Source organism: Schistocerca nitens, chromosome 1 (genome assembly GCF_023898315.1).
Source record: "Schistocerca nitens isolate TAMUIC-IGC-003100 chromosome 1, iqSchNite1.1, whole genome shotgun sequence".
Lineage (NCBI taxonomy): Eukaryota > Metazoa > Arthropoda > Insecta > Orthoptera > Acrididae > Schistocerca > Schistocerca nitens.
Genome location: NC_064614.1, coordinates 733,717,595 through 733,745,121, shown reverse-complemented (window position 1 = coordinate 733,745,121; position 27,527 = coordinate 733,717,595). Strand labels below are relative to the sequence as shown.

At 40.8% G+C, this 27,527-nt stretch overlaps 1 protein-coding gene across 1 annotated transcript in view; it reads left to right on the top strand.

Annotated features, from left to right (window-relative positions):
* The first annotated feature begins 20,855 nt into the window (after positions 1 to 20,855).
* Positions 20,856 to 27,527, top strand: part of LOC126260097 (tRNA (guanine(10)-N2)-methyltransferase homolog) — a 174,869-nt gene continuing 168,197 nt past the window's right edge. Inside the window, exon 1 of the mRNA XM_049957329.1 lies at positions 20,856 to 21,089. Coding sequence (XP_049813286.1) covers positions 21,033 to 21,089 — 57 coding nt within the window. The 5' untranslated portion in view covers positions 20,856 to 21,032. The remainder of the gene's footprint in view (positions 21,090 to 27,527) is intronic.

The following is a 27,527-nucleotide window of genomic DNA, read 5'->3' as shown; positions in this document are numbered from 1 at the left end:
ACCTTCACACAGGGCCTATACGCAACTACAGAACAGCATATATTATGCAGCAAATGAATTCATCCCAAAACGACCTTTACCAACTAAAGCAAGATGACTGGGTAATTCATGGTGGAATGAAGACTGCACTAAAGCAAAACAAGACAGAAAGCAGCATTATGTGAATATGTTAAACAGCCTAATGTGAACAGATTTTTGTTCTATAAACAAATGGCCGCTAAATTCAAGGAAATACTGAAATCCATAAAGCAAAGTAGTTGGATAAAATATTGTAATAGTTTGACCAATAACACTAAACCAACAGAGATATGGCAGAAGGTCAACAGATTTAGGAATATCGACCATGGAGTCAATAATATACAATCATATGAGTGGATAGAAGAATTCTGTGACCTTCTCGTCCCAACAAGTGTTCACAATAAGCTAATCAGGAGACAAAGGGAAACTCTTGCAACTCAACATGTGCTGTCTACGCACTTAAGTATTGATGAATTGATGTCGGTCATCAAAGACAGCCCTAACACTGCACCAGGACTCGATCAGATCACATATTCCATGACACCAAACGTGCCTGACAATGCTATAGAATTACTTCTTCAAATCAATAGTGGAATTTGGATGCATCAATAATTGGTTCCAGATTGGGAGACACAGATCATAGCCCCCATACATAATAAAGGGAAAGCTCCATTATTAGTCACATCCTACACACTGTTTGCATTGTCATCATGTCTTGCTAAAATACTGGAAAAACTAATCAAAAGGCGATTGGAATGATGGGTAGAGTCTTCGTTCTTACTAGCTGGATTGCAATTCGGGTTCTGTACAGGTAGAAGCTACATGGAAAAAATTTCAATATTTTTTTCCTCCGTGTTAGCTGGTTCTGTTGAGAGCAAATATACAGCAGCACTATTGTCGGATACTGCATAAGCTTACGATAATATTCAGACAAATGTACTATTAGCTAAGTTACTACTTTTAGGAGCTCCACCTGAGTTTTTAGAAGTCATGTCGTCATTAATCTGTGAATGAACTGTATATGTTAGCAACAATACTGGATTCAAGGGTCCACACTTGGTGGACAGCAGCATGCCTGAAAGATCGTACTCAGTCCACTAGTACATGCAATATATACCTATGATATGGAAAGGGCAGTAACTCAACCAGATAGAATTATAGAGTCTGTAGATTACATATGTGTATTTACTTCCCATGTATTACTGCAGGAGGCGATGAACAATCTTACTTCATTAATAAAGAACGTGAGTTGGTGGCTTTGTCGAAATGACCTGGTAATGGCGCCTGAGAAATCTTCAGTAATCATATTCGCCAGGAATGGCTATATACAAAGAAATTGTTTATTATACGTAGACAATAAAGTAATACATGTCAAAACGCTTATTTGGTTTTAGGAATGACACTAGACAACAAGCTTCCTTGGATGGCATATATTAAAATCTTAATCGAAACCAGTGAGCAAACGCTTAATACTATTCGATTACTACAAAATGGTGGGGAGAGCATCCTCCAGTGCTGCTGCTACTATGTAGTGTCACGGAATAGTAAAGAGTCGGAAACATGGAATATTGTCAAAGTTTCGTTGCCTATGCCGAGGGCCAGAGGCAGTAAGTTAGCCAAGAGGTAAGAGGATTGCACATATATCGGAATGTGTCGTCATGCAGGGGCAATGGCCTGGTTACACACAACAGGTGAGAGAGAATTGCTTAGCACGCGGGTTTGCGTTAGATGGAGACTTTCGTAGAGTGCAAGACAGAGGTATAGCGTCAGCTGTACTGCATTTCACAACTTCGCGTAAGTCTGCCGTAACTCTGTCACAAGAACACCCAAGGGGCGAGTACGACAGATGAATCAGCAGTATAAGTGGAACGAATGCGTTCATTACAAACGAGCATGACGTCAGGACGTCGCTCGTGCTTTCTTTAAATACACCAGCTTTGATAGCAACAAGGCACTCCCAGTCAGACTTGCAGTTAGACGTGTACTGGGTCGCTGCGTAGCGCTCAGCTCGGTGATCGACATGTTAATCTTTATTAAGGAGATGTTGCAGTAAGGGCGGCCCATCCATCAGCAGACGTGAGGGGACAGTACCAGCTCTGGTCCTCTCTGCTGCCGCTGTCAATCAACAACCCAGGATTAGCAGAAATCGGCGGCAGACTCGCTCGCCGCCAATGCTGACCACACCAGTGAGCCATCGTCGAGATCGCGTGGGGCCTAGGCCCTGTGCATCCGCCGTCACAACCGGGGGAGCCGACGACGCTGGCGGACTGCAGTCAGTTCCGTCCGTCCACCAACGACGCCGGGGCCTGCAGCCCGTTCCGCCCGTCCACCGCGGATGAGCCACCAGGGGGAGCAGAGAAGAAGACGGGGTGGTATATAGTACACTCCGCACCACGAGAACACCTCTCGTGCCGACACTGCCTCCACGCGCAGCGGCTCGCTGTCCTCAGCCATCCTGGCCGGCCAGCCGGGGGCCACCAGCCACGCGCGGCCGAAGTATGAAGTAAGGACATTCCTCCGCTACGTCACAGCACGCGGCGCTGCGCTAGCAAGACTGTGCAACCCGGAGCTGGTGTCATCGCTACAAGTCAGCGAGGACTCGGGGAAGCTCGTTGATATCACCAAGCCACATTGTACTCGGCAGGAATAAAGGTGTTATGAATTAATAATGTTTCTTTGGCGTTTCTGATGCTTCCACAGCCATTTCCTAGCATCCTGACAACTGGAGATGTCACCGCTCGGCCATCCAGTCCACCGTAGGCGACCGGGACCACCAGGGCGCCTACAACAATATCGCTCCCTCATTAGATCCAGATTAGATTATCGATGTATATACTAGAAATAAACAACATGCAAAATGTCAGAGAAGCTGGATAATTGCAGTACTGCTGTATGCAAACTTGCTTAAAAGTAATGAAATCCACACCAATAAATGCACTCCTGGTGGAAGCACAAGAGATGCCCCTCCATATGAGAAGAAAGATGCTTGTGCAACGAAACATAGTACAGAAATTATTATGCTCCCAGCATCCAATCCATCAGATTTTACGACTGTACCGTCCTCTCCAGATGGCTGAAAGCCTTTTGATTTCATTCCAACATATAACGATTTGTCAGAGTGCAAAGATATTGCCACATATGACCTTTTTACCAACACGGCTATTTCATAATCAGGGATCATCTCATTTGAAACAATAGAGGGAAAGTCTGACTTCTTGGAGATAACTGCAGCCTGCAGAGACAAATGGAGAAAACAAGACAATGCGTAAGCCACATACACGCAGGTGGATCAAAGACAGCGGGAGAAGACAACACAGGATGTGGTATATTAGTCCACAGCTGCAGATGACCTGAAAATATAAATATCTGCAACTATTTCTACGACAGTGGTTTGAAAATTTCCCAGAACGGAATAGAAAAGAAGTGCTTGCATCACTGAATTTTTTTTATTTTTCAATGTAGTCTCCTTGTAGATTAACCCTTTCGGTCACGAATTATTTTTTCCTGAAAAAAAAATCCTGGATTTGCTATCCAGTTCTTCGAATTAAATTATGATTTTTGAGATGTATAAAATATTCCTATGTGCCACCAAAGGGGGGATACAACACATCCCGAAATGTGTTCAAGTGAGTGCAGTATAAGTCGAAAAGTCAAAGTATTTGATTTTATTTCACCAACATACATAAATTAGGCAAAGTTTACTTAATTATTATATACATAAACTATGGTTTTTCACTTGTGAAGAATGATGATCAAAGGAACAATTTATTTTCTATACAGACATTAGTGAAAGTTACATTTTACATAATAAAATTTGGTTAAATTTGTAACCTGATTTCTTGTACCTGTCAAATGATTTTTTGTCACTAACCTCTGGAAGAGACCCAACGTTGTCCAAACAAACTTCAGCTGCTTCAGGACGAACTTCCGCATTGGCTCATTTTGAGGTACTTGGACTCTCACTAGTGGGACACCCCTTTTCCTGGCACCTGGCTTATCTGTTTTTGTCAGTAATTTGGCCACATTTTCCCTAAAATGAAGCAAATCAAGGGTCTTATTTTTAGGAGCACCTAATTGTTATGCACTTGTACTCAGTCCATGCATTTACACATGAAATATCAATTGTATGAACGAACATGCGCCCACCTTTAGGTTGGAAAACTGGCTATAAACCTTCGAAAATAACTGTCGAAAATTGTGTTCGGTTTCAAGAGCAGCTAACTGCATGTTGTCCTCGGGTGCAAAGCCTGCTAAATGCCCTATAGGCGTGGCTCTCACCCTGTCATGTTCAGATACAAAGCACGTGAACAGGCATCAGAGTTTCCAATCTGGACATTCAATGCTATCTTTCAGTCCATTAACAATTAGAGTGGATATTTTTCTTATTCTGCTTTAAATTGGCTGGGCTGTAACAAATTCTTACGCAACAATAACATTCTTGCTTCCAGTGCATTGTCATTTGGATGGGCTGAATGTTTCGTGATTATCTCAGTGTCACTTATGATGAAGTTAGCGGGCTTTGCGTCCAGACTACTCAGCCTACAGTAGGTGTTGTTGTTGTGGTCTTCAGTCCTGAGACTAGTTTGATGGAGCTCTCCATGCTACTCTATCCTGTGCAAGCTTCTTCATCTCCCAGTACTTACTGCAACCTACGTCCTTCTGAATCTGCTTAGTGTATTCATCGCTTGGTCTCCCTCTATGATTTTTACCCTCCACACTGCCCTCCAATGCTAAATTGGTGATCCGTTGATGCCTCAGAACATGTCCTACCAACCGATCCCTTCTAGTCAAGTTATGCCACAAACTCCTCGTCTCCCCAATCCTACTTAATACCAGTTATTTTGCTCCCCAAGTAGCAAAACTCCTTTACTACTTTAAGTGTCTCATTTCCTAATGTAATTCCCTCAGCATTACCCGACTTAATTCGACTACATTCCATTATCCTCGTTTTGCTTTTGTTGATGTTCATCTTATATCCTCCTTTCAAGACACTGTCCATTCCATTCAACTGCTCTTCCAAGTCCTTTGCTGTCTCTGACAGAATTACAATGTCATCGGCGAACCCCAAAGTTTTTATTTCTTCTCCATGGATTTTAATACCTACTCCGAATTTTTCTTTTGTTTCCTTTACTGCTTGCTCAATATACAGATTGAATAACATTGAGGAGAGGCTACAACCCTGTCTCACTCCCTTCCCAACCGCTGCCTCCCATTCATGTCCGTCGACTCTAATAACTGCCATCTGCATTCTGTACAAACTGTAAATAGCCTTTCGCTCCCTGTATTTTACCCCTGCCACCTTTAGAATTTGAAAGAGAGTATTCCAGTCAACATTGTCAAAAGCTTTCTCTAAGTCTAAAAATGCTAGAAACGTAGGTTTGCCTTTCCTTAATCTTTCTTCTAAGATAAGTCGTAAGGTCAGTATTGCCTCATGTGTTCCAATATTTCTACGGAATCCAAACTGATCTTCCCCAAGGTTGGCTTCTACTAGTTCCATTCGTCTGTAAAGAATTCGCGTTAGTATTTTGCAGCTGCGGCTTATTAAACTGATAGTTCGGTAATTTTCACATCTGTCAACACCTACTTTCTTTGGGATTGGAATTATTATATTCTTCTTGAAGTCTGAGGGTATTTCGCCTGTCTCATACATCTTGCTCACCAGATGGTAGAGTTTTGTCAGAACTGGCTCTCCCAAGGCCATCAGTAGTTCTATTGGAATGTTGTCTACTCCCGGGTCCTTGTTTCGACTCAGGTCTTTCAGTGCTCTATCAAACTCTTCACGCAGTATTGTATTTCCCATTTCGTCTTCATCTACACTCTCTTCCATTTCCAGAATATTGTCCTCAAGTACGTCACCCTTGTATAGACACTATATATACTCCTTCCACCTTTCTGCTTTCCCTTCTTTGCTTAGAACTGGGTTTACATCTGAGCTCTTGATATTCATGCAAGTGGTTCTCTTTTCTCCAAAGGTCACTTTAATTTTCCTGTAGGCAGTATCTATCTTACCCCTAGTGAGATAAAGCCTCTACATCCTTACATTTGTCCTCTAGCCATCCCTGTTTAACCATTCTGCACTTCCTGTCGATATCATTTTTGAGATGTTTGTATTCCTTTTTGCCTGCTTCATTTACTGCATTTCTATATTTTCTCCTTTCATCAATTAAATTCAATATTTCTTCTGTTACCCAAGGATTTCTAATAGCCCTCATCTTTTTACCTACTTGATCCTCTGCTGCCTTCACTACTTCATCCCTCAGAGCTACCCATTCTTCTTCTACTGTACTTCTTTCCCCCATTCCTGTCAATTGTTCCCTTATGCTCTCCCTGAAACTTTGTACAACCTCTGGTTTAGTCAGTTTATACAGGTCCCATCTCCTTAAATTCCCACCTTTTTGCAGTTTCTTCGGTTTTAATCTACACCTCATAACCAATAGATTGTGGTCAGAGTCCACATCTGCCCCTGGAAATGTCTTACAATTGAATACCTGGTTCCTAAATCTCTGTCTTACCATTATATAATCTATCTGATACCTGCTAGTATTTCCAGGATTCTTCCATGTGTACAACCTTCTTTTATGATTCTTGAACCAAGTGTTAGCTATGATTAAGTCATGCTCTGTGCAAAATTCTACCAGACGGCTTCCTCTTTCATTCCTTTCCCCCAATCCATATTCACCTGGTATGTTTCCTTCTCTCCCTTTTCCTACTCTCGAATTCCAATCATCCATGACTATTAAATTTTCGTCTCCCTTCACTACCTGAATAATTTCTTTTATCTCATCATACATTTCATCTATGTCTTCAGCATCTGCAGAACTAATTGGCATATAGACTTGTACTATTGTAGTAGGTTGGGCTTCGTGTCTATCTTGGCCACAATAATGCATTCACTATGCTGTTTGTAGTAGCTTACCCGCACTCATATTTTTTGTTCATTATTAAACCTACTCCTGCATTACCCCTACTTGATTTTGTATTTATAACCCTGTATTCACCTGACCAAAAGTCTTATTCCCCCTGCCACCGAGCTTCACTAACCCCCACTATATCTAACTTTAACCTATCCATTTCCCTTTTTAAATTTTCTAATCTACCTGCCCGATTAAGGGATCTGACATTCCACGCTCCGATCCATAGAACGCCAGTTTTCTTTCTCCTGATAACGACATCTTCTTGAGTAGTCCCCGCCCGGAGATCCGAATGGGGGACTATTTTACCTCTGGAATATTTTACCCAAGAGGACGCCATCATCATTTAACCATACAGTAAAGCTGCATGCTCTCGGAAAAAATTACGGCTGTAGTTTCCCCTTGCTTTCAGCCGTTCGCAGTACCAGCACAGCAAGGCCGTTTTGGTTAGTGTTACAAGGCCAGATCTGTCAATCATCCAGACTGTTGCCCCTGCAACTACTGAAAAGGCTGCTGCCCCTCTTCAGGAACCACACGTTTGTCTGGCCTCTCAACAGATACCCCTCCATTGTGGTTGCACCTACGGTAAGGCCATCTGTATCTCTGAAGCACGCAAGCCTCCCCACCAACGGCAAGGTCCATGGTTCACAGTATATCATATGATATAAAACGCCTAACGTTACCTCCACCATCGTCCTCTTGTTCAAAATTATCGCCAGAATTATAAGATAGATCGTTAATTTCAAATAACTTCTTCTGTAAGTAGCCTTCGTCTACCTTGGACACAGAGCAGTGTGAAATCACCATAAGATGACTAAAAAGATAGCGAAATAATGTCCTAAATTTCTTTGCTATTACAGCCTTTCAATCACAATGTCCTAATTTCTTTGCTATTACAGCCTTTCAATCACAATGTCCTCATTTGGAGATGTGATACAGTATTAAATATGTCACTTACCTTCCGTTCTGAAAGGCACATTTAGTTTTCATCTTCAAGAATGTACCTTTCTACGCAGAAATAATTTTTTTTATCTAAACTCAGAAGATATGAACCGGCTGATGGGAGGTAGAAAGATTACTGGGAAGCGACCATGTGACTGTATACATTCAGTTTTGTTTTGTGGTACCACAGATTGACAGGAGTTGCGACACTGTTTCAAAGAAACTCTCTGCTTGTGACAATATGAGGACAACAATTACAAATGCTAAAATTTAACGAATTTTAATATACAAAGCATTTATTTAGTATGTCCTTCTATGAGGACACCATGACCGAAAGGGCCAATGCACTTGGTCCAACGATGTTCCAGTGCCTTGATCCCATCTTGAAAATGAGTTTCCCCCAGGCCTGCAAAATAGTTGTCAACTCTGGCTATCAATTCTTCGTCTGAAGTGAATCTTCGTCCATCAAGAAAAATTTTCAGTTTCGGGAAGAGATGGCAGTTTGACAGGGGTGACATAAGGTGAATAAGGCGGGTGTGGCAACAGTTCATACTTTAGTCATGTCATTTTCCCATGGCGATGGCACATGTGTGCAGGCACACATTGTCTTGATGGACGATTACTTTCGTCGTTGTTAAACCTGGCCTTTATTCACATATCTTTTGTTGCAGTTCGGCCACGAGGTTAGCATAGCAATGTTTGTCCATTGGAGAGATAATCTACAAACAGAATCCCCTTCACATCCCAGAACACTGATGCCGTGACCTATCCCGCCGAAGGAATTGTCTTTGCTTTCTTTGGTGGTGGAGAATCAGCATCTTTCCACTGCTTTGGCTGTTGTTTTGTCTCTGTGGTAAAGTAGTACACTCAAGTTTCATCCGTGGTCTCAAACTGGCGCAAAAAATCTTGTTCGTTTCTCCTAAACCGGGTCAAACATTGTTCCTGTATGTCCATTCTCATGCGTTTTTGATCAAGCGTCAAGAGTTGCAGCACACACCTTGCAGACATTTTTTTCATTTCTAATTCTTCAGTTAAAATGCGATATACCCTTTCAGATGACATCTGGCAAACGTGATCTATTTCACGCACTTTTAATCGGCGATCCTCCATGACCATTTTGTGCAATGATTTCTGGAGCAGTGACACATCTTGGCCGACCACTTACAGATCATAATCTAAGCACTCCAGACCAAATTTAAATTCATTTGTCCACTTGGCAACAGTTGAATATGAAGGAACAGAGTCCCCCAGTTTATTCTGGAAATCGGCATGAATGTCCATTGCTTTCATACCTTTCTTTATGAAGTACTTAATAACTGCTGGAATCTCGATTCTTCCCATTTTCGCAAATCACTATGTGGGAACAACAGAGCCATGTCACCGCCACAGCTCTCTTCCAAGAGCACTGACGTAGCACGTGTTCACAGGCAACAGTCCAATGATGTGAAGAAGTTGCGCTAGCGCTGACCTCTCGTGGTGGTTCCGAGAACTTTTAAGTCACTCTTGTACTTATCTGGCCGAAACAGTCACACTGTTAAAGGAGATACAGTGATGTACAAATGACAAGTACACATGCTATCTAATATTATCAGACTCGAAAAGTGTACTTCAAGCGATGTCAAATATAAAAATCTCAAAAACCACCAATGAGTACCTTTTCCAAGCTTGTTATTGGCATTATGAATGTTTCAGATTAGATTAGATTAATTATTCATTCCATAGACCCATAAAAGAGGGAATCCTACTGGGTGTGGAACATGTCAGATAAACACATTACGAAAATGTAATTAGAAAAACTTGAGTTTCATTAATTTTAATGATTCTCAGTCAATAAACCGTAAAATTACGTACAATAATTAAATTTAAACTTCTAATATTTGCAGGTTTAATACTTACACCTGCTTTCATTAAATCCATCATTCAGACATTTGCTAGTTTCTTGGCTATTACAACCAAGTATTGTCAAAAATTGAAGTAAATTATTCATTTTAGTGATCCTCAGTTAAGAACATAAATACAAGAGCAAGCTAGACAATAACACCTTTCAGAATTTTCAGTCAAATCAGTCTCCATGATGTCTATGTTGTCATAGTTTCTTGGAGAGACTTTAAAAACCAGCTATTTCACAAAGCAGACCGCATTTCACAGTTTCTTCTGTTTATGTGCCTCCTTACAATTCAAGTCACCATCTACCCAACAGCTACATTTCACGAAATACTATTGTGTAGAAATATTGCATCTGAATCGAACTTACTGTGGCGTCCTTCTGTTGACAACTTTATCAAAAAAAAAGGTTCAAATGGTTCTGAGCACTATGGGGCTTAACATCTGTGGTCATCAGTCCCCAGAACTTAGAACTACTTAAACCTAACTAACCTAAGGACATCACACACATCCATGCCCGAGGCAGGATTCGAACCTGCGACCGTAGCAGTCGTGCGGTTCCGAACTGCGCGCCTAGAACCGCTAGACCACCGCGGCCGCCAAACAACTTTATCAAATCGTGTATTACATTGTACACAATTTTTAACTTACATTCCACATATGGGGTGCCACCAATCTATAGCCTCTGCTGCCTTTTCTGTGCTTAATATTTACACATTTCTTTATTTAAATAATAATAATAATGGTACACCTGTTGTAGCTCCTCCATCAATGTGTGAGAAATTGTTTGTGAATGAAAGCTATTGCATATTTTTTTGTATACTTTATTCGGAAATCCATAAAGATCCCTTACTGGCCAGACAACAAATACCTGATCTTTCAACTAAATTCAAGATAGAAAGTTTTATATATATATATATATATATATATATATATATATATATATATATATATTTGATGACTACATAAACATGAAATGATGTACGCAAAAATATTTTGAGTTCTCTTCAGTAGTTGGCAACTTAACTCGACATGAATGCTATTCAGGGAATAATATGGAGATGTAAAATATGCACTTCAAGTTAACCAGTGGTTAGCCTATTCCCCAGCTGTACACCTAGCCTTCAACGACATCAGCAACCACTTCCTTCCAACCCTGACTGTCGATGTATATTCATAATATTGGAAAACTATTCTGTGATTCTTGAATACTTCATTGCACTCACTCAGTGAGGTAATTGTGGTTTTATACCTGAGAACTTTTCAGTTCGACGAATAATTGAGGCCACAGAAGTAGCCATGATCACCCCAGTCATCAACCAATATTGACCACTGGCAGCAGAAAACAGGAAGGCTGTGCCAGCAGCCAAAAACCAACCTGCGGGAGACGTCGCCAGTTGTCATCCAGCACTCTCTGCCAGGCAGATGGAGCAGGGGCTACAACCATGGTCAGATTCACAGACAACTGGGAGTGAGCCGAATCAAGATAAATCCAGTTCCCATCTGTCACTCCTTGCCAAGTGGTTGGAGTATAGGCTTCCACTCATCATCATGGAGGTTAAGAAAGCCTACTAAGGATTCCTGCAGTGTCTCAAAGAGTGAACGACAGCCACCTTCGCTATGAGAGCTGCAGAGATGACAGTGTGCGAGACCAACTCTCAAGTGTCAAAGACTTTGCTTCTTTTTTGCACTTGCCATTGTCCCATAAATTCATCAAGGTTGTCTAAAATGGGTTTCGCAAAGTGTGCAGACCATGACCTCTTAAAAGAAGTTCTAGAGCACATTGGATTTGGTGTTTGTACAGTGACATACATCAAATGCACTCAGATGCAGCGAGGGTCATATTCACTCCTGGAGACTGCCAACAACAAACAAGAGAGTAGAGGGTGGCCGACACTCAGGCCATTGTCGAAAGTCTGTGAGAAAAGGAAGTCTTGCCCTAGTGCCTCCGCTACCAAGGGCTGGGAAATTTGGCACGCCACTATACCTTCCCTGTGATACACACGAGTGCAAGGTGCCCACTACCCAAGATGCACCCTCCCAAGTGCAACAACTGGTGGCCTGCAAGTCATGAACTTCTATGACTGTGAGGTGTTGAAGGTCATGGTAGCCGCCGAAGTGGAGTCCCACTCAAGAAGCCGACAATCCCATCCAACATCCACAAGCAGGTGCACAGACTCCAGCCAGACCATCAGTCCTGAAGAACTTAACAGGTCACAGCATAAATTGCCGTTTACACATTCTCTGAAAATGACGTTCTTATTATTTTTATACAGAGAAGTGGCGGAATATACGAGAGTTTGCGACTGAATCTCGCCTCATGCACTCTGATTTGTTCCTCTTCCAGTCAGAAGGATTTTCTTATCTTATACGGCATTTCTCCATCATTAACATCCTTGAAATGGAGGAAATGATAAAACACTCTTGATAGTTTATCCAACAATAACACTATAACGTTCTCCATGAACTGACAAACCAGCCAGCCAATAAAACCGGGCCAAATGACTAGGTAAAGCCAGCAAGCTATTGTTTTTTGTTTCATGCATTTAGGACAACTTCACAAACTGCCACACATAGGCTCAAAACTAACATTCAAGAAGCTGGGGAAACAGCATTCTTCAGACAAAATACATAATTTGTATATTGCAAGTTTTGCATCTTCAATCCTTGTTATGTAAGGGCACTTGTTAAGGATATACCAAGTTCTGCTACTTCATCGTACAATGAATTCACTGAGTTTTGCTTTGCAAGGAAAGGTGGATACATCGACTTTTGCAACTGCAGTCTGTTCTGCAGGTAGGTTTTAAGACAGACAAAAACTGTTTTGCTTGTGTTTCAAAGGCATATTCGATAGAGGGCAGCGTGGAGCACAGAACGGTCGCAGGTTCGAATCCTGCCTCGGGCATGGTTGTGTGTGATATCCTTAAGTTAGTTATGTTTAAGTAGTTCTAAGTCTAGGGGACTGATGACCTCAGATGATACGGCCCATAGTGTTTAGAGCCATTTGAACCATTTTTTTTTTGAGATGGAGAGACGAACCATAACAGGAGAGGAGAAAGTATCTGCAGTTATGTGGAGAGCTAAACATACCCTAATTGTAGAACTTATCAGAGAGAAGGAAAGCCAACTATAGCTACGCTAAGTAGCATAAAAACAGTTGATATGCTGTACAAAGCATTCCCAAGCAGCACACAGTGAACTCAGAATGGTTATAACATCACAGCGCTCAACGGCAAGGTTATCAGCGTCCTTACAAATATTAAAAGAAATGAATGTGGATAATGTGAGGAGTAAACCTACAAAATTACACTCACTCACTCACTTTCTCACTCACTCCCACCTCACTCGCAGTTTCCCAAACAATCACTCAATCTTACACTCTGTATGACAAAGGAGGAATACCTGGGATTAAAACATATGTAAAACGACAGAGGAGCCAAAAAATGGCAGAATGAAATGTGACCGGCTGATCACTTACAGGAAACATGGGGAAGCCAGTCACCTTCTCAGCACATCTCATCTCCCTAAGATTTTTGGAAACTAGTTGGATATATCACAGAACCTTAAAACTCTAACCAAATTCATTTGAACGACACTTAAAATAGTGGGCAGATCTGGCAGCAAATCAACTGCTGCCCTTTGGTCTGAAGCTGAAACACAGTCTAGTAAAATGTGGTGCACAGTGATAGTTCCGCGACAAATACGAAACATTGGATGGTCCTCTCGTTGGAGCAAGAAGTCATGCATCAGAGGGCTGTGGTTTATGTGAAAACGAATAAGAAGGATCCCATCCCTTCATCATGGCTGAAAGGAGGCATGCCACAGCTGTGTTATAGACTTTACTATATGTAGCCTATTATATGTCATTTTCAGCCACTGGTCTTTCTATCGACACGTTACTCTGTAGCTCAGCAGGAAGATGATAGCACACTTAAGTACGTGAGGATCACGACGTGTCTCCTTGGTTACTACATTCGCCATTTCGTTTTATTAATACTCGAAATGCCCTGGTACCCAGCAAAACGACGCTTCCTTCCCAAGCCTATGTAGATAAAATGGGCCTCCTGGATATCCGGTATTACTTTATTTGCTAAATACAATATTGTACTCGGAGACTCGAAACAGACAAGAAACTTATCACTCGAAGCAGGCTTTATCTGCTCCAGTGCCCGCAAGATCGCCTAGCTTCTGCTTCGAATAGAGTAATGTCTCAAACAGTTGAACCTCGAGAAAATAATGAGGAAAAACCACAGAGCAACTAAAGGAGTCCCCCAGTTTAAACCCATATGTAAAGACGACTGTCGAATCGTGGTGCTCAGTTAAAATGGTACAAAATAAAGTATTAAAAACATATTCAGGAGTGGAATCTCTCCTGTATTTCACTAAATCTAAAATTACTCTGGGCCTGAGCAGTAACCAGAGTGGTAAGTTGCTCAAAGCTAGATTTTAGGTTGTACTTGCTCCACACCAAGTGACTCCAGAACATGCTGTACATGGATCTCAGACAGTCTTGTTGCTTATGGACGATTGGAGAAAAGGTGTCACAGAGGCGGATGAGCAACAGCATGGTATTGCAAGTGAATCAGGAGCTGTGAGGAACTCACATACCTGACGCACTATGAAGAACTGTCGCTGGATGGTGAGTGGCAGTTCCCCCGTCTGGGCACAGAGAATGGGTATGGGCTTGGTCCTATAAGCCTCCATCACCAGCCTTATTCCTTCATGGTTAATAGCGACAATTATGTTCTAACAAGAATGCCTTGCTGATTTGTATACTGTGCACCCCTAGTCTAGCTTGTAACATAGAAAGTTCTATAAAAAGGCAGGAAACACAACCTGTCTGCTCTCCAACACCTATGCCTAAGGCATTTTATGATATTCAGTACCTTCTGAGTTCTGGCTTACAGGTGTCTCAGGTATGGCAACCACGACAATTTGGAGTAAAAAATGAGGCCCAGAAACCGCACTGAGTTTTTAAAATGTAGAATGGTGTCTCTCATATGCAGTCAGATAAATTAAAAATATGAAGAGAACAGTTAAAATGAACACACACACACACAAATCAGATAAATTAAAAATACGAAGAGAACAATTAAAATGAACACACACTCACACACATACACACAGACACTTATCTGCACAAAACTGAAAACATGTCTTTGCAGACCGCTCCTCTATTCTTTGCATTGTAAGCTGCAACCGACTAGTAGCTGTTTGAGCACCGGAGGAGGAACAGAAAACAGCAAAATAATCCAGAAATAAGGAGCATTGTACAGGACTCCTTACTGTAGTCACGATACTATGTATGGCTATGGCAAAGAGTGTAACACTTAAAACACTGCCCTAAGTGACACCATTCTCCTGCTCAAAACAATCCAACAGTATGTCAACAACTCAGGACCTAAAAAAAACGCTTACACGAGAAAGACCATATGAAGAGGGGGAGGTGGCCGCGAAAGCCTCTCTAATGAAATTGCTCTAGAATACTTTGTCTCCAAGTACTGTCGTACACATTACTGATATCAAAGAGTACACTGAGACAGTGATGTTTACGTAGAAAAGCCTGCAGAATAGTCGCCTCTTGCAGTGTCAGGTTGTTGACAGTGGATCTAAATCTCCTGAATCTGCACTGAGACCGGCCAAGCAATTGCCTGGTCCCTAACAACCAGAGCAGATGATGGTTAACCATTCGCTCCAGGGTCATTCCGACATAATTTGATAAAGCGACACTCTGGAGTATTAGGGCATGTATGGTCCTTTCCTGGTTTGAGGAGAGGTATCAAAACTTCCTCTCTCCAAGAATTGGGAAAGTGAGGTGTCTGCCATATCAAATGGCAACAGTTCAGGAGGATTGCCTTTGATGTCAGCAAATGTCGGAGCATGCAGTACCGGATTTGGTCGTGACTGGTTGCGCTGTCATGTCCCAGACAGTGCCAATTCCAGCTCGCAAATGGAGAAAGGGTAATTGTAAGGCTCTGAATTGGTGGATCTGAAGTCCAACTTATCCCTCTCTACAGTTTCACTGCAGTGTCGAAATGCCGAATCCTTGCTACCAGTTGCAGTAGTCTTTGCAAAGTGCTCTGCCATCATCTGAGTGACGTCTCTGGGTGTTGTTTGGATACACTCCTGTTAAAGCATTGCTGCTATTGGTAAAGGACTGTTTACTGGATATTTTCAGTGCGCTTTCCACACTTTTTTAGAGCAAGCTGAATGGTTGATAGAGTCCAGGAGAAAAGAGGAGAGCAATTTCTCCACATGAGCAACTGACAGTGACTTAAAGATTCCTTGCAATAGGAAGAAGCTACAAGAATCTACTACATTTATGTTCAGAAAAAACAGAACACCTTGAACGACTAGAGACAGGACGTTCATATTCGAAGGACTTGTACACTAATGTGTTCTGAAAAAATGATTAGCGTTTGAATCATGTCGACCTATGGGTTAAGGTCAACATAGACATTGCAGTACAACACCAACTACCGGTAAAATGTGCCTGCGGCTCTCGTTGTCGCTATAAACCGAAGGTAACGGATCAGTGAGACTTGAGCAGACATGTAGGATGCCTCGTATGCATGAACCATCAGTGAGTCTGAAAGAGAGCACATTATTGGCATGAGAGAATGTGATGCATCCATTATGAAAATTGCTGCTCGTGTGGGATGAAGTGTTTCGGCAGTGCAATGTCCTTGTGCAGAATGGTTCCAGGAAGATCCTAGAGAACAACGAGATAGGTCAGGTCGCACTACCCAGACCACCCCCTGAGAAGATCGACATCTCATATGAATGGCATTGCAGGACAGATCTACGTGCTCCTCGGTTCTGGTGGAACAATGGAACAGTGTAACACATAGTACACTATCAGGTGTGGCAGTCTGTCGCCATTTGTTGTGGCATGGGTTAAGTGCACATCATCTACTTCTCTGCCTAACTTTGACTAATGTGCAGGAACATGCTGATGGCAATGATCTATGGAACGACGTCACTGGGGGGAGGAATGGCATTATATAGACTGTGTTCAAACAAATCCAAATTAGATCTATTTGAAAATTATGGCCGCATTTTCGTTCGCCGCAGACGGGGGGGGGGGGGGGGGGGGGAGGAGCGGTATCACAATGACTGCATTCGCACCAGACATACAGCGCTAACTGAGGACCTTCTTTCCTCCTTGATACGATCAACTTGGGCTAATTTTCCATTATCATAAAAACTGAATTTATCTTTTGAGGAGTCTATTTTCAAGTCCTTCTCCCTCACTGTATTCAGTCTGATGATACAGTCTTCAAGTAATTTGTGAATCACAAGGAATAGGCACAAAATCCCTGCTGCTCCCACTTCATTTATAACATCATCTGTATATGGACGGTTTGCAATCTGGTACCCATGACTCCAATGATCCTTCAGTTATGTACTGGAAATGTTGGCAGCTCTGTCTTCTGGGACACTCTCTTAAACAAATTATTCGATATTGCGTTTTCTTAAGCTCCAGTATTGAGTATTACCTTAATATGGGTATCTAAGATTTCTGTCGATACAGCTGAGACTGGTACTGTATGAGAAACTTCCTCACATGGATTCACATCCTCAGTTAATTCTTTCATTATACATATACAACTGTTGCACCTAAAACAATTTACATGTTGTTGTTTGCTCCCTCACAACCTCTTCATTGACCAAACCGCTTGGGCACACCCCAATAGTATTCGGCTTAAATTTATATGTCTGTTTGGATCGTATCATCCTTCACCTCTGATATGAGTCTTTGTTCTCTTCATTTTTGGTTATGTTCTGGTCTTGGCTCTGGTAAATTTTGGTTACCCTGTGTCTGATTGCTGTTAACGTTATATACTAGATTATATCTCCTATTGTATTGTCCCTGACTGTTCCTGTTTGGTCTGAAACGGTTGTTGTCATTCTAGGTACGACAGCTGTTGTTCTGTCCATTAAGATAGCTGTTATCACTGTCATTTACCGTTAATTATCTCCATACCATTGTTTTTACCATTACTGTCATTATAATAGACTCGCATATTCTCCTGTGTGTAACATTTATTTAGTTAACCCTCCGTCTCTGGTCTTCTTGCAACAAATCAAGTGAATTCAAAGCTGAAAAAAATGTTCTAAATTTTCCTCAGACATATGAACTAATTTCTCCCTTAATTCCATCTGTAGCTTGGTCTTCAGTATCCTTAGAATACTTTAGTGATCATCGGTTTATCCCAACAGCTTGCTTTGTTTAAGTATTTCTCAAAATATCTTCTTAGATTTCCATTTCTATTTGAGAATGATTTGGGGTTGAAAACCTTCATTTTCAGTATCTCTTAAATGGCGCACCTTCTCAAATTCTTCATGTGTTCAGTACCTATCTATCATGTCTGTTACCCATGAACTACCATCGCCTTGGATATATCCTGCTACATAATTAATCCATTGTCTTTCTGGCCATGCTCATGATAACACACTCTTAAGTCTACATGTAAATACACTTGGGTTGAGTGACATTTTCTCTCGAAAAAATGTTTGAAATTGCCTCCATAATTGATTTTGCATAATCAACAGATGGTGACACAATTCCATAAGTATGTTCATTTGGGCTCCTACAAGTGTGTTGCTCTGTACTTACATAGTCACATAAAGACCCATGACTCGGGGCTCATGGTCTCCAGTCTGTTGCTCTCATTCCTACCTTCTCTAATTGCTCCTCACATTTCCTCTAAATCTTCTCCATTGGAAACTGCTCTAGAGCTTCTTATAGACTCGTTATCTCCTCTTTCATTTCTGTTTGTTCATTGGACAGAGTACTAACTTCATCTAATACCTTCGAAAGTCTTCCTTAGTGGGCAGTTTATCCAGCTTCACTTTGGTGGACAACTCTATTTGTTAAGTGGCAAAATTATCCACATTAGTTGATAAATTCACCACTGAGCCCGAAATGTTGGATTGCTCCATACCTATATTGTTTACTGTGGCCAACATATTTACTGCTCAGTGAATAAACTTGTTACAGAAGTCGAAATACTGTATTCGACTATTCGGTAGCTAAAATTATTACTGTAGTCGATATATCCGCCTGCTGGGTGGCTAAATTTGTTACTGTTGACATTGAGAGTTTCGTGTGCTTTAATAGATCTGTCAGAGGATCGTTTCCCTCTCCCTGGCTTGTATCTATTGCTTGTTCTGAACTGGATTCCTCAGCACTCCTCTGACTGTTAGCTTCTTGTTACCGCTGCATTTTATAGTATGATCTGGTTTTTTCCAGAACATGACAGTTTCCCTTAATCTTTACCTTCATATTATGGGATACCCCTAAACCCTAACTGATCACCTAAATCACTGACAAAATTCACTAACACAAGATCCTTAAACACTTTCTAAATCACTAACATATATGAACCAAATAATGGAAAATCCAGGATGGAATGTAACAATGGCATCTATGAAGAACACTTCACTATCTAAATATTAAATGCAGAAGTCATAGTCTAGTTCTATTCTCTGAAAAATTCTCTATATAAACCAGATTGGCATAGACAATGAGCTATTATGTTTTTCTTGTGTTTGCCTTAAATTCAGATTTGATCAGCATGAAATTCGTATGTGATGGACCCCCCTCATTATAGGTGACTGGGCAACTCAGATGCAGCTGACACAGATTTACTGTATCACCACCAGTCTTATATGAAATCGTACAAAGACAAGGATTAATACACACACATCATGATACAACAATCACAATGATTTACAACAAACTCATCCATCTGGAAACTCATCCATCTGGTAGTGCAGCAGCAGTCGACAATGACCTCCAGTCAGTTGTGAATTTACTGTTCATAGATAGGAACTTATATAGAATCCTCATATAGTAATTTGGAGCTATTCAGTTCGCATTTAGTCATATGGTGCATAGCTGTTAAGCAGATTTTTCTTAACTGCAGGAAAACATATCCTATATTTCCTACTGTGCTAGCAGGTCCATCAGCAAACATCACTAATCAAATGTCCAAAGTTCCTATATGGAAACTTTCCACAAATCGAACTTCTGCAAATAATTAAGACTAGACTGATAGAATTACCTTTTAACACACCAGTACGTTCTTCTCCTGAAACTTACGCCAGTGGCTTCTGTATGTCTTTCTACACACTTGAAATAATTCAGTTCCAATCTATTTTACAAATGGTGTAAAAGAATAGACGGTCATAAGTATCAGAATCATGTACATATTCACATTAGCGACTCTCACAATAGATTCCCTCATTGATCACTAATTTTTCACCTAAGTGATCTCCTCACCCCAGAGCAACTATATGTCACAAAGTAAACATATTTCTCCTGCAGGTGAAATGCACTAGCTCCCTGTATTTTACAAATTTTCGCCTTAATAACTGAAAGGTCACTGAACCTTAGTTGATCGCCAACTAGCACAGACTCATGCCGGGATAATATAATGCATGTTTATGCTGGCGGTCCACTTCTTGAGATGCTTCCACTTGCTTTTGAGGCAACAAATCCGTGGCCTGTTCATGTCAAACAGTGGCTGGGCCTGCAAGAGCCACCTTGTGTTGATGTGCTGCATTACTGCAGTGATTGGCCTGGACTGCCTCATGCTGTATAGATATCTAGTTTTCGCTCCCACGTAAACGCAACAAGTTTTTGAAACGTGCTTGGATTGTCAAGTTACGTCTTGTTTTAAGAATATTCGGTTACTATGGAGTTATTGTGCAGAGAAGAAGTAGAAATGTTAGTCTGAGTATGACGCTATCTGCCTTTATATTTAAGTGAAGAGAAATAACGATTGTGTTGACTGAATCAGAAACTGGATCAGCTGTTTTCGAGACGCCATATTTAACTTGGCTAACATGCAAACACAACAGCGAAAAACGATTTCCGAAATTCGGTTTTCGCCTTCCGGAAGAGGTGTCGAATGTAAACGTAGTGCGTGAACTGGTCCCTACACATCATGTTCAGTCTGCTTCCGCTCAGTTTCACTGACGGCCTGTGCCCGTGCTGGGCTCTGGCTCGGACCGTAGCTTCGGCACAGAACACCAAAAAAGTTCTGTGTGACTCGATCTACAGCAGTGATCTAGTATAGAGATCACTGATCTATAGGAACGCACAGCCAGTCTCTTGCGAGATACTACTGGTCAAGTGCTCACGGCATGTGGCACAGACATAAATGTATGTCCGTGGGTTGTGGTCATTAATGAAAACCTTTGGCGTCAATTGAGCGAGTGTTTATGTTTGAATCAGCGAATGTGTAGTGTTTATTTCTGCAAGTAGTAATGCTGAAGCGTTATTTGCTGTGGTTTGCCAATGAACATATTGAATTTAGAATACCGGTACGTGTTTTGTAGCAGCAGTGAGAAAGTACAAGTATAGATGTGTCGTTGTTGTCATAGCGCAACGAGGAAATTTTTGGTGTAGGTCTAGATGCTAAATTACATCAATACCAAAAACTAAAGAGTGTTTCATATCATTACCAGGAACACTGGTGTTTATTTTCTTTTGTTTCTCACTTGCTTTGTTGCCATTGTTTAAGTAAACTATGCACGTGTAAAACCCTGAACTTAGATTGACTATACGACAGGAAAGGTGTACGGCAGAAATTTGTGAAGTTTGTACAGAAACACTGTAACGAAACAGGTTTTTTATTCCTAATATTTATCTAAAATTGTTGTTAAATGACATGACATTGCCGATTTACATGTAAACCCAAAAGCTGTACTATTGAAATCTAACAAATGAAGAAAAATTGACCCCAAACGAAAGCTTAGTGAAACCCCTACATATTGAATGACCAACTGTTTAGTGAACTAATATTTATGGCTTATTACTATGGTCATCTGTCTGACACAAAGAGCGACAGCAAATTTCTTTACAAATAGAGAAAGTCCATCTGAAGCTCAGAATGCAGTTCTATATCCACTAGTGCCTCCTCGCAAGGTGAGCCTAAAATTTGCTTCTCAAAAGAAGTACCTCTTTCTCTTTTGATATTCCTGCATCTAAGTATAACGCCAGGCAGTAATTATGTATTAAGAACAACATTGCATTGGAGCATGGAAATTACTCTGTGGAGAGTATGTTGCTATGTAAAGAATGAAAGTGCCATGTGCAAGAGTAACTCTGGCTTACACCTTTACTTTAGGCAACCATCATTTTGTTGTTAGGATGCTGGGAAACTGCAGTTTGTTTACAGAACTCAGATCTTTTACAAAACCCTTGTTCAGATGCATGGGTTCATTGCCAGAAACCATTCTTTCCTTGCACCACTTGTAGGTGGAACAGTATGAAACTTTGATGTGTTGTTCATTCCATTCCACTACAGAATAGTTGTTTGCAAATATGTATTTGTCTTGCGAATGACTTTGCATTTCCAGTAAACCTCCGTACTGTGTGTCTATCCACTATGCCTCAGGTGATCATAAAAAATAAGTAAGGCTACACTGCATTTATTCATTATTCATCTCCTTTAGAGCCTATCAAGAAGGAGAACCTTCAGGGATCTAGACTGAGCCAAGATATACACAAAATAAATTTTATTTATCTACTTTTTTTTGCATGGATCCAACACAATGATGGCTTTTGCAAATGCCAGACATTATAAGATGACAAAAATTATGTTAACAAAATATTTTACATACTACAGTAGTTTGAAGTGCTATCTTTCATTGAAACTGACCCACTGTTAACTGAAACTGATCCAGTGGGCACACTTCGCCTTTTTTGGAGAAACCTGTTTTGTCCAGTGTCGAGAAGGCTAATGCAAGGGTAGGGCTCTATTAATCATCAGCATATCAGATGTATGGTGAATGATTTTTCTACTGAGGGAAATGGCAGCAAGGGATAGGAAAGGACACCAGTTGGACTCAAGTGTGTATGTCTAGGAGCCTCATTCAGTATGTTGAAGAGGCTATTCGGACAGCCATTGAGGGAACGGGATGCAGCCAACTGCAGAGTGTGTTGCATTTTGGAACAAATTATGCCTATTATCCTGGCTGAGAGGTCATAGTTGGTACATTCTAGTAACTGTCAGTGTGTTGAGTAGAACAGTAGCACTGTCTCAAAAGCTGATTATGGCTCCGAGTCGAGTGGAGGGACTGAGCTATAGACTTCGAAGATTCTGTGACAAGCTAGGCTGCGACTTTCTGGGCTTGTCCCATAGAGTTGAGAACTTTAATCATCCAACAGTAAATTGGGGAAAATTACTGTTTTGTTAGTGTTGGCAAGGGTAAGACATCCTGTGAAACATTACTAAATGCCTTCTCTGAAAATATGCAGAACAGGTAGTTTATAACCCCACTCATGAGGGAAATATATTGTATGTAATGGCAACTAAGAGACCTGACCTCTTTGAGGATCCCTACATCAATACTGGTATCAGTGACATGGTTGTCGCAGCAAAGATAACCAAAGTACAAAGTACAACTAAAACAAGCAGAAAAATATATATGTTCAGTAAATGAGACAAAAAATCAATAGCATCATATCTGAAAGAGAAACTTGAAATTTTCATCATAGGACAGGAGCATGTAAAGGAACTATGACTCAAGTTTAAAAGTCTAGTTGACATGCACTGGATAGATACATATCCAGCAGAGTAGTTTATTATGGGAGGGACCCTCCATGATATATTTTTACTGTAAAGAAACCTCTAAAGATACAGAGACCACTGCATAAAGGGTGTAAAACAAAGCATACGACTATAGAGAGAAAAATGCTGAATGAATCATGTCTGTTAAGAGAGCATTGTGTGAAGACTTCGATGACCACCATAGCAGAATAGTGCAAGTGATCTTTCACAAAACCCGAAGAAATTCTGGTCATGTGTAACGGCTTTTAGTGGCACAAAAGTTAGTGTCGAGTCCCTAGCAAATGAGACAGGAACTGAAACTGAGGAAAGCGGAGCAACAGCTGAACTTCTCAACTATGTTTTCAAATGTTCCTTTGCAAAGGAAAACTGGGGATAATTGCTCCAATTTAATCATTGTACCACTGAAAAGATGAGTGAAATAAGCATCAATGTCACTGGTGTCGAGAGACAGCTTAAATCCATAAAATTGAACAAAGCTCCAGGGCCCAGTGGAATACTTGTCAGCATCTACACTGAATTTATGGCTAAGTGAGCCCCTCTTCTGATTATCATAGATTCCTGCAACAAAAAACTGTGCCCAGTAGTCACAGGTCACAGTCGTCTACAAGAAGGGTAGCAGAAGTTATCCATTAAATTACTGTCCAATATACTTGACATCAACTTGTTGGAGACTCCTAGAACATATTCTGAATTCAGACATGAACAGAATGACCTCCTCCATGACAATTAGCATGGATTCTGAAAACATCGATCATATGAAACTCGACTCTCACTCTTGTCACATGACACACTGAAAGCTTCGGATCAAGGCAGTCATGTAGATGCAGTATTTCTTGATTTCTGAAAAGCATTTGACTGAGTACCTCATCTAAGCTTTTCAAAAGTGCAATTGTATAGTGTGTGAAGTGGAATTTGTGACTGGACTGAGGATTTTTGATAGGGAGGATATAGCATGTTATCTTGGATGGAAAGTCATTGACAGAATTAGAAGTAACTTCTGCTGTGTCCCAGAGAGCTGTGTTAGGACACTTGCTGTTCATTTTGTGTATTTTATGACCTTGCAGACAGTATTCATTGTAACTTCAGACTTTTTGCAGATGATGCAATTACCTGTAATGAAGCACTGTCTGAAAGAAGCTGCATAAATATTCAGTCAGATCGTAATAGGATTTCAAAGTGGTACAAAAATTGGCAGCTTGCTTTAAATGTTTGTAAATATGAAATTGTGCACTTCACAAGACAAAAAAAGATAGTATCCTACTACTGTAATATCACTGAGTCGCAATCAGAATATGCCAACTCATACAAATACCTGGATGTAACACATTGTAGGAATATGAAATGCAATGATCACATTGGCTCAGTCATGGGTAAAGCAGGTAGTAGACTTCTGTTTATTGGAAAACTACTGGGGAAGTGCAGTTGGTCTACAAAGGGGATTGCTTACAAATCACTGATGTGACCCACCCTAGAATGTTGCTCAACTGTGTGGGACCCATATCAAATGGGACTAACAGGTGATATTGGACATGTACAGAGAGGGGCAGCATGAATAGTCACAGGCTTGTTTGACCCGTTGGAGAGTATCATAGAGATGCAGAAGCAACTTAACTGGCAGACTATCAAAGATAGATGTAAACTATTCCAAGAAAGTCTACCAATAAAATTTCAAGAACTGGCTTTAAATGATGACTCTAGGAATATACCACAACCCCTTATGTATTGCTCATATGGGGTTCATGAGGAAAGATCAGAATAATTACAGCATACTCAGAGCCATTTGGTCAGTCATTCTTTCCTCGCACCATATGTGAATGGAACAGCAGAGACCCCAATAACTGGTACAATGGGACACACCCTCTGCCAAGCACTTCACAGTGGTTTCCAGAGTATAGATGTTGACTATCAGGCAATTCATATGGTGTGGTGGGTAGCATGCCAAGAACTTATGAAGTCTGATGATCGACTTTCCAGGTGCTTTTGTCAACCTTTTGTGGATGCCAAGCCAAGAAAGTATGCGGTGGTTGACATTCTAGCTACTTTTGCCAGTCTTTTGTGGATACCATACCAAGAAAAGTATCCAGTCGCTATAATGGGTGACTTCCCAAGTGTCTTTGGCAGGCTGTGAAGTTTGCAAAGTTAAGAGAGTGCCAAGCTTCTAAGTGTCTTAACAATAGCCTGGTGGGTTATTGTGAGTGACTGATTGGATAAAGGTAATCAAACACTTTAGTTTAGGTAGCCCACAAGGATCAATATTCTGTGATAATACACACTTTCAAATGACATCTAGTTTATGATGTTAACACATATCTTCCTATTTGTCCTTTTGTTTGAGGAAAGTAAGAATTTGGATCAACTGAACCTACTGGTTCTGTATGTCAGCTTCATCCTGTGACCCAATGATGTGGTATTGATGTTATACATACACAAGCAGGAAGAGACTAGAATACAAACAATATTTTATGTGGGTATATATTATTTTTTGGAATTTAAGTTATGGTGAAAGACTGATGTGTAGCATAGCCTGTGGCCTACAGTACATTAATTTTAATTTGAATGGCTTTAGTGTATCAAAATTCGGTGATCAGAGTTGGCACTGATCTGTGCAAAACCCTGAGGTCTCCTCAATGAAGTCACTCGTATTGGTAATAAAAGTGGACAAGAGATCCCAGTGTATTGTGGTCATAGTTTTTCCTCAGTTAACATGGAACCTGTCACAACTGCAGAACCTTTCACAGTGTAACCAGTTTCATTCATACAGGATTCATCTTCTATTTCTACTCACATGTGTTGTATTCAGTGACACCCGGTGCTCACAATATGGTGTTATACTGCCACAAGAGAAGTGAGGTAGGTGTTGCAAATTCTTGTACTTTCTAATTACGCTTAGTTACAGTGGTCACCTTAAAAATAGAACCTATTTGAGTCCACACAAGTCTGTAAAGTGTCCGTTTCACTGCTGGAGGATTTTACAATACTTAACATGGCAAAATTCTACCCCTACGTTGTGCGGGATAGACACACAGTGCTGAGATTGCCTTCGGGCTCGTGGACTAGCACGGGACAGGGGATGTGTAGGTTTGAGCGAGCCTGTCAATGACTCAACGCTTCTGCGATAAGGTGAGTTGTGTCATGAACATCTGCAATAAAACTTGCAGTTGTGGTGGTGTTGTGGATGTGACAAATGCATAGTCACTGGCACAAGAGTTCAAAGAACGCTGATTGTTGTATGGCCACGAGCAAAAGCAGCAAGCACTAATCATATTGACATTGTTATTGAACAAGCAGTTTTTGTTCCTCTGACTGGGTGTGAAATTTATACGGTCAAAGTTGATGCTTATGTGGGATCTATGCTTACTGTCCTGCATGAATGCCTGGAAACGAAGAATGTCTCTTCGTTGAAGGTGTAGTGAATGCAGACTGAAAACCACAAGGCTCGCAGTTTGTCAGGTGATATTGTTATACGTGTAAGTGTCCTTTTTACATCATTCTTCAATGAAATGCAGAAGCATTGAAATTCTGTAACAAGACAGATAGCATAGTGGCAACTACCCTACTCAGTAGCACAATAAATTGTGGGTTGATAATGGAGAAAAAGATAATGCCTATGTTTTCTGATAAACTAAGTGTTATTGTGTCATTGTACCCCTAAGAATACTTTATTAATGGCTATGGTCAGTGAACTTATTTTACAAGTGATGTTCCTTCCAGTTAAAAACTTAAGAGTTTGTACACACTTTAACAACAAGGGAGGTGACGTAGTGGTTAGTACACTGAACTTTCATTTGGGAGGCTGAAGATTCAAATCTGTTTCTGGAAATTTAGGTTTTCCATGATTTCCCTGAATCATTTAAGGCAAATGTTGGGTTGGTTTCTTCAGAAGGGCACAGATGATTTCCTTCCTTCCTCAGAATTCCTTATGCCAAGCTTCTGCTTCATCTGTGATAATCTCATTGCTGACAGCACGTTAGCCACTAATCTTTCTTATCACACTTTATCATGAAGAGCAGCACCTTGATTTGTCAGGTATTCCTAATGCAGGTACCCTTCAGCAACAGAAAATAAAACTAAGGTGATGTCTGATATTCTTTACTTGCCAGCAGTTGCTTCCAGGAGTTTTAGTTGTTTTATGTGATGAAGGATGCTGCTTGTAGTTGCTCATTTTTATCAGGGCACTCTTATATCA